Source organism: Euphorbia lathyris, chromosome 5 (genome assembly GCF_963576675.1).
Source record: "Euphorbia lathyris chromosome 5, ddEupLath1.1, whole genome shotgun sequence".
Taxonomy (NCBI): domain Eukaryota; kingdom Viridiplantae; phylum Streptophyta; class Magnoliopsida; order Malpighiales; family Euphorbiaceae; genus Euphorbia; species Euphorbia lathyris.
The window spans coordinates 82,145,334-82,154,229 of NC_088914.1; the positions used below are offsets into that span (position 1 = coordinate 82,145,334).

General features: G+C 34.4%; 1 protein-coding gene across 2 annotated transcripts; it reads left to right on the forward strand.

The window, feature by feature from the left end:
- The first annotated feature begins 4,289 nt into the window (after window positions 1-4,289).
- On the forward strand, window positions 4,290-8,796 carry LOC136230303 (G-box-binding factor 1). 2 transcript variants are annotated; one of them, XM_066019337.1, is made up of 12 exons: window positions 4,290-4,650; window positions 6,092-6,239; window positions 6,330-6,377; window positions 6,463-6,552; window positions 6,655-6,747; window positions 6,867-7,024; window positions 7,120-7,171; window positions 7,422-7,470; window positions 7,551-7,759; window positions 7,970-8,047; window positions 8,132-8,257; window positions 8,424-8,796. In XM_066019337.1, exons 2-12 carry the CDS (start codon window positions 6,174-6,176, stop codon window positions 8,523-8,525), a joined length of 1,071 nt encoding a protein of 356 aa, XP_065875409.1. In that variant the 5' UTR covers window positions 4,290-4,650; window positions 6,092-6,173; the 3' UTR covers window positions 8,526-8,796. The 2 variants fall into 2 exon arrangements, with proteins under 2 accessions (XP_065875409.1, XP_065875410.1); XM_066019338.1 differs by having other exon boundaries at window positions 6,092-6,233.
- Window positions 8,797-8,896: the final 100 nt, after the last annotated feature.

The window sequence follows — 8,896 nt, forward strand, 5'->3', positions numbered from 1 at the left end:
GACTCCCGAGGTCATTGTTAGACAATTGGGCGTTGAAGTTGGCCAATTTTCAGTAGTAAGACCGATTTTCATAAATAGCTATTAAGATAAAGCAACAATTTATCTCACAAAATAATTATTAAATAATAAACCTTAATTTTTAAAAAATAAAATAAAATAATAAACCTTAATAAATACTCAGAAATATTAATCAACATAAAATTCGTTTCCATAAAAATAAAAAATAAAGATATTCAACTATTATTGGAAAAAAAAAACTAACCAAAAGAGATAAACAAAAACTAACAAAAAGTTTTTACTCTAAAAAATCACTCATGGTCTAAACTATAATCGTAACAAATTTTGATCGGGATCGTCTAAAAAATACAAGTCCGATGATATCCTACTAAACTTCCTTTTTTACCAAGGGTTATAAAAGAGTTTACCCGATCTCGACTGCATATCAGAATGTCTGGCAACGATTGTAACAAGCATACTATATAACCAATTCATCAGGATAGTTACCGACTTACGGTAATTCATCATGGCTTTAATCCAGCTTAAGGCATATAAATGCCTAAGTTGTCGAGTTGTAAATATCTCTTCAACATTTTGAAAAGAATGATGGGCATTTGGACTTGTCCTAGACCAATAGCAAAAATACATTTTTGCATTAGGTTTTGCATTTTGACTACATGATGCACAATTGCATCGGTATCGTCCCATCGGATGCAGCGTGTCATCCTGCATTTCCTTATCTCCTTTTATAATTTTGCAACTTAGCTAATTGAGCAGGAGTCCAATGAACCATTGATGTTGTTTTGGTGGAAACCATTATTGCAAAAAGTAATGAAAACAATTTAAGGTACGGATACAAAAACGCCATTTTCAATGTAAAACGCATTTCAATTGAACCAACAGTACTTTCAAAAAATTATTTATGACTTGTAGTATTTTTATAAATAGTTCTGTAATTTTTTGGATATATAAAAAATATTTTTTACAATTTATAAATGATTTTATAACACAAAAATAAATGTTTTAGACACAGAAAATTACCAAAAATATGCCTCAGAAAAAATTCCAAAATAGTCATCGAAAAAATCGGGTCGATAACGGGTGCAGGAAAGCCTCCCACGTGCCTACATGTGTGGGCTCTATAAGTGCCATGTGGCGCACTGGTTGAGAGTGATTAGCCACGTGTCACGGCGTGATTGGCACATACGCCACACACGTGATACACGGCCATCGCTTAAGTGCAAAGGCATGGGGGCCACGTGGTGCCTTTCCGTCATCGGTTCATCTTGTGGTTCATTCCAATCTAGGATTTTTGGAGTCTCTAGTTATGATGGTGACGAATGAAAATAAGGGTTGAGACTCAAAAACTTTCGGCTGAGACTGGAGTTCGCTTTAATTCTGAAATAATGTACCCTAAAACGCAAATAACACAATTTTCTACGATTTCGCAGCCGTTTTACGCCAAAAACAATTCGAAAAAACACGTATACATATTCAAAAAAACACAGATCTAATATAAATATTAATCCTAACATGCAAAACTATGTTTTTCTTCATTTTCGAGGATCAAAACTAACCAAACACAAAATCTGTGGCTCTGATACCAATAAAGGGATTATCTATTACATAATCTGAATATAAACACGAGTTTAAAACTTACCTCTTATAGAATAGAACCCGTTGAGTTGATTAGCAGCGGAAGTTTTGATAAAAGTTTGTATAGTGTTATTTATTTGACACAAGTTTCAAAGATTTTGAGCCGGTTTTTCTTTATGCCAATAGTTTTGATAAAAGCTTGTTGTTTTGACATTTTGCAGCTGAAAACATTGAAAGCATGACCCTTCTATTTAATTGTCTTTTTAACAAATAAGATTTTTTTTTTTTTTTTTTTCTTTTTTTTTTTTTTTTTTGATAAAAGGCACATATCATTCCATTAACTTAATAATACAAATACAGTACAAAAAAAAGAGGAATAAAACCTTCATCCCATACAGGCAAAGACCTACAAAGGGAAGAAAAGACTACAAAGAGCAATATATAGACTACAAAGAGCAATAAAAGACTACAAAGAGCACTAAAAACCAGAAAAGATACAAATACAACAAACATAGAAGTCATATCCTTCTCGTAAGTCGAATCCCGTTGAAAAACCGTTGTAATCCATACTCCATCCTTTAGACTATTCCGGACGTTCGGATCTGAGTCCTTTCTGTTTGTGCATCCACGCAGATCTACAGATCTACGGACAAGATAAACATTTTCCGCTCTTGCTGAGACCGAAAAAAGAATAAAAGAAAGAGATATAGTTCACAAGTGTAGATCTGACGGAAAAAGAAGTTCAAGAAGGTATATAGACTTCAAACTAACAAGAAAATGTAAATCTAAAGCTAAAAACGAAAACTAAAATATATATGGGAGGAGGAAGAAGGAAGATAAGCTTCCTTCTTCCTCCTCTAAATAAACATGCAAAGTGACGGTGGTAGTGACGGAAAAATTGATAAAAGAGGGAAGAAGATTGAGGTGAGGTGAGGAGATGAAGACTAAAAAGCTAAAAAAAAAAGAAGAAGATGGAAGATGGGAAAAGTGTTGGGAATAACACGGAAAAATTATTCCGTAAAAATAATGACGAGCAAAATAATCAATAAAAATGAGACCGATAATTTTAACAGACTACGTTCACGAACAAGCTCGAGAGTAAATTCTTCCACTATAAAATAGTAAGCGTACAAAGAGGGCGTTCTCTAGAAACTTTCTAGATTTACAATGAGATAAAACCAAAATAGTAGCACTCAGGTGTTTCCCGAAAAAACCCCAAAATAATTAACTTACTATTTTGACTCTCCCCCAAAATGATTAGACTACCCTCAAATTACTAACTCTCAAATAAAGCTCTCTTCGGCAAACTCTCAATTGCCTCATCTCTTTTCTTCACTCTTGCTCACCCTCAATATATAACAAATAAGATTCTTAACATCGAACATAGAAGCAGCATAAAGTTTTTTCTTTAATAATTTTGAATCTATTTGATTTTAAAAGTTAATTTAAATATTTATTTAAAAATCCATAATTTATTGTAACAAAAAAATCCCTAATTTATTGGTCATATTATCATATTATTATTTTCATGCAATTATCATCATTGTATCATTTAGGAAAACATTTTAGCATTTTGGACAATTATTTCAATTTTTCTGTTTGGAAAATTCAATTAAGTAAACATTCATTTTTTTTTTCTATAGATTAAAGAGGAAATATATTTTCTTCCAATTCAAATTGACAAAATATTTCCACAATTGTATGCATTTTCCTACTCATTTTGACTTAAAAAAAACATGTAGGGCCCGTTTGTTTTACCTACTGTTTGTTGTTGCTGTTTGCTATTACAGTTTGCTGTTTACTGTTGGCTGTTAAAAAAAGTTGTTTTTCTAAAAAGCAGAGATTCTCTGCTTTTGTAAAACGCTGCTTTTCAGGTGTGAAAGACAAACAGGAAGTTACTAATCAAACACCTAATGCTACTTTTCAAATTTAAAAGGCAAACAGGAGGTCACTAACCAAATACTTAAAACTCCCTCTTTTGAAATGAAAAGGCAAACAGAAGCATGAAAATGAGCAAACAAACACCCCCGTAATTTTGTTAGTTCGTATCTTTTTTTTTTTTTTAAGAAGCACAATCTCCTACTTGAATTTATTAATTTAACATTCATATTTGTGTCTATTTTTTTTTATAAAAAATAGTTCGAATTCCGTTTGAATTTATTAATTTAACATTCACATTTATATCCATTTTTCATGTTAGTATATAGTTTTGGTATAAAATCTGTTTATATTTTTTTTTTTTGAATAAAAATCTGTTTATATTTATATATTAATTTTTATTCAAAAAAAAATTTATATATTAATTTATTCATTATTACAACAAGTACAAACAATGTTTCTATTTTGTACCATGCTGTGTGAGTACTGCATTATTGACTGAACTGAATTCCTAGAATTAATTCAGAAATTCAAATATTTACAAAAACACGTAAATTGATGAGTAGACGAAACTCATCATTTTCTTAAGAATTAAAAAATAGAAAAGCAGACGTGGCAGCCCAATAAATAGAAGATACAAGAGACCAAGAAGTTAATAATAATATACTAAATATTAATGACATTAGTTGTATTTTTCTGGTCCCAAATAACCTTACAAAAATTAAATATTAATATTATCCATTTACAGGTGGCTTTCAACGATGACTCATACATTACTCCTTTTTTTATATATATAACACCTAATCCACTAGTACTCCGACAGCTGGATTCCTCTTTCTCGCACGTGTCATCTCCCCTCAAACCCTAATCTCTCTCTCTCTCTCTCTCTTTCTCCGGTCATCTCCTCCTCCTTCCTCACCGTCTATTGGCCACTCCTCCACCACATCATCACCTACTTCTTCTTCTTCTTCTTAGTGGTCTAATTTAGGGATTTTTATCTGCCTCTAATTTTTTTCTCTCTGCGTTTAATTGGGCCTTTGAGACCTTCAATTTTGAGCCGTTGATCTTTGGGGGAAAAGGGTAAGTATCGTCAAGCAAAGAAGACTTTGTTGCTTACTCTTTATTAAGTTTCCAACTTGGACCTCCACCTCATTCTTTTCTTCCACGCCATGAAACCAGGTCCATCTCTCTCTCTCTCTAGCTCTCTCACTATGTCATTTCCTTTTTTGCTCTGTTTTTGTATACATACCTTTTCTAGAGAGGATTTCTTATCTTATATTTGTTGTTTTCCCCAAATTTTTATTTGGTATGTTAATTGAATCTATGTCTTTATCCTCTGCAATCATTTAGGTAGCTCAACTGTGTTTTTTTATGATACTTGGTATGTGAGTAGTTATTTTTTGCTCCTCTTTCTGAACTGGGTCTGATTTTGTTTTGAATTTTGAGGTGGCTTTAGGGAATTGGAGTAAATTGTGTGTTTCTTTCTATATTTGTTTTTATTCAGCTGTGGTTTAACTTGTGCGTAAATTACAAAATATATGGAATTTTGGGTCTGAATATTGACATGTATGAGCATATATTACCTTACATTTCACAAGCGACTTCTAATTAATTCTGTTATTTATATATGGAAGGTTCAAACAAATACTTTGTTGTATTGTGAAGTAATTGTTTTAGCTTTAATTATGCAACTGTTGTCCCTTAATTTAATCCCAATTAGGGAACAAGGAATAAGGTTTATCCTATGTTGCTCGGAAACGAAACTGAAATAGAAACGGATACCCGGAAATCTTATTTCTAAAAGATAGTCTTCAAAACATAGCCAGGAAACGAAACTGAAATAGAAACAGATACTGGGAAATGTTATTTCTAAAGCATAGTCATCAAAACATAGCCAGGAAACTGAAATAGAAACAGAAACGAAACTGAAACAGACACGAAGAGAGGAGTTTCGTGCAACATAGTTTAGCTCGTCGGTTTGTCCAAGGAATTAGCTTATAAGTTATGGATGTATAAAATGTGATCAACCATGTCAAATATTAATATGAAGTGGACATTTAACTATAAGCTTAAGCTTTGGATTTAAATGGTTCCATGACATGGTATCAGAGCCTCTTTGAGCAAATGGTCTAGGGTTCGATCCGTGACAGCCCCATTTGTTGATTTAATTGCGTGACATGGTATCGGAGCCTCTTTACAGCTTTCTTTATCCATTAATCTTCATGAACTGTGACATTGATGACAAGTTACGTTTTTTCTCTACTCGATCATACTCGTAGGGAATTTCACACGAGTGTTATCGTGTCAAGCCTTCTGGCATAAGTTGGAATAGTGTTTCAGTTAGGGGTTTTTTCCCCATTTGGATTCCTGCTGCTGAATCCTTAAAGAGATTTGTTTATCCGCAGGATTTGTGTTAGATAAGTAAGTGCACATCTATAAAAAGAGTGAACTAGAAGCATAATGGCTAATACTAGTTTGCTAGAAAGTCTGAATTAAAATAGGCTGTAATTGTTCGTGGCTAATCTACGCTTCAAGTGATTTTAACTTCGTTTTCTGTTTGACACTTCGTTTGCTTTCATGTTCTTGACGACAATGACTCTGATATTTATAATGCCTGCAGGAACTTCATAGATATTGCTCAGAATTGACAAGTAATAACTGTTACGTCTTGAACTAGTACGCTTCTTGTTCAGTTCATTTGAATGGGGACGGGGGAAGATAGCACACCTACTAAGACTTCTAAACCGGCATCTTCAACTCAGGTGCCTGTATGTGCATATTTGGCTGTGTTTGTGTTTGTGTTGCTTACATGAAACGTATCCGCCATTAAGTTTATTAACCTCCGGTGATGCTTGCAGGAAATACCAACAACGCCTGTGTATCCCGATTGGTCCAATTCTATGCAGGTTTGTATTTGTGACATTCAGAGTATAAATTTGTACTGGTGAAAGTAATCTGAAATGTTTACAAGTTAGCGGTCCATTTGTTTAGGCTTATTATGGTGCTGGAGCTACTCCGCCGCATTTTTTTGCATCAGCGGTTCCATCTCCAACTCCCCACCCTTATCTCTGGGGAGGTCAGGTACATCTTAGCGCAGAGTCGTTTTATATTTCGCAGTAGTATGTCTCTAAGTTTGCTTACATAGAAATATCTCTTAATTATTTTCTAATTACAAATTTTCAGCACCCCATGATGCCACCACCCTATGGGACTCCCGTTCCATACCCCGCTTTATATCCTGCTGGGGGAGTATATGCTCATCCTAGTATGACCACGGTAATACCGAATGTTCACTTGAATGACTTATATATATAGCTTTGGCATCTCATCATTCTATATAATGATTTTATATTGTTAATCTTGTTACCTCAAATTTTTCTTCGTCTTATCTTCAGGCTCCAAATCCTGCACCAATAAATGCAGAATTTGAAGGAAAAGGTCCTGACGTTAAGGACCGCGCTTCTGCCAAAAAATCTAAGGGAGCTTCAGCTGGCAAGGGAGGAGAGACCGGAAAAGCTACTTCAGGTTCTGGAAATGATGGTGCCTCCCAGAGGTTGGTCTAGCAAGTTTACTGCAGAATTTTTTTAAGAAAATACTATCTTTTAATTTACTTATTATTCCGCATTTCAAATTTTTGTCTGTCAATAGCGGTGACACCGGTAGTGATGGCTCGTCAGATGGAAGTGATGAGAACCAACAGGTATATGTTAATGCGTTGTTGTCGATTGCCACTTGATGTGCTTTTATTTCGTAGTGTTTGTGAATGTTATGCTCCTGAAATGCTTGCTTTAGCCATAGAAACCGAGTTTGTTAAATCGTGGCGTTTGATACAATATCGAATTTCTTCGCATTGTTGGAATTTTCGATATTTCTGCATTAAGATGATGTTAAACGGTAAAATTTGTTGAATACTGATGTTGTGCTTTTCAACGACTACAAATTCTTTTTAGGAATATGCCGCAAATAAGAAAGGAAGTTTCGATCAGATGCTTGCAGATGGTACGTTTGGCATCTTCAACCTTGATGGCGTGTTATTTTACTTGATGTAATACTTCTAATTACCACCGACTTCGTTGCAGCCAATGCTCAACATAACACCAGCGGAGCAAATATCCAGGGTTCAGTGCCGGGGAAGCCTGTTGCTTCTATGCCTGGAACTAATTTAAATATCGGAATGGATTTATGGAATGCATCTCCAGCTGCTCCCGGGACTGCTAAAATAAGAGGAAATGCATCTGGCGCTTCGTCAGCAATTACTCCTGCAATAATGCCAGAACAATGGATTCAAGTACGGAACTTGCCCTTTCTTATTACAGATTTTTTGACCATGTGATCCTTTCCTCTAATTGTGTCCAGTTTCTATCGTTTTCCTCACATTTCATCGAATCTTCGATCTGTTCTTTAATTCCGAACAGTAAAAGAAATGTACTTTTCGGGTTCGTTTTATCCATAAGTTTCTTTCTGCATTTGCCGAATTATATATTTTCTGTTGTGCTAGGATGAGCGTGAACTTAAAAGACAAAAGAGGAAGCAATCGAACCGGGAATCAGCCAGAAGATCAAGATTACGCAAACAGGTAACCATCGGTACTTTCTAGCTAAGCCAATACGGACTCGATTTTTTCCATTTTGAAGTACTAATATACCATCATCCTTAACAGGCAGAGTGTGAAGAGCTACAAGGCAGGGTAGAGAATCTAACAAACGAAAACCGCAACCTTAGAGACGAACTACAGAGGCTGTCGGAGGAATGCGAGAAACTTAAATCCGAAAATGATTCCATTAAGGTTTCTTTTGATCCTTAGCCTTATTATTCTCCATAGGACATCACATCACATAGAATAGAACATATAAGTTTATCTTAAATCATTTTCACCTTAGAGCCAAAATTGGGGAAACCAAGATTCTTGCTAATAGTGTAAGTTGCTTGGCACGTGATGATGTGTACAACAGGACGAAATGACTCGGGTATATGGACCGGATGCAGTAGCTAACCTTGAACAGAGCAACCATTCGTCAGTAGTTCAGTCTCGTGGCGACGAGGGGAACAGTTAATATTGAAGAGAGTGAGGAAAATGAGAAAGAACATATATATTTTTTTCTCTAGCTTAATAGATTATGATGAGTAGCATGAATTGAGCTAGAATATTGTTTTTTTTTTTCCTTTTACCATAGTGATTGATCTACATACACAATTTTAACCCTTTTACTTATAATTGTAGAATTCTAACAGTAACAGAGTTTGAAACCTCAGTGAATTTATTGGCATGTTGTATTGTTATTTCAACTTGGACAAAGATATAAAAGCATAGAGTTTTCTTCTTCCTTTTGAGGTTGTGTTAAATGGGTGGTTTCTATAAATCATGTTAGCGTATTAGAAATTAAAAGCGGTTTTGAACACTAATCATAAGATCGCATTAAATTAG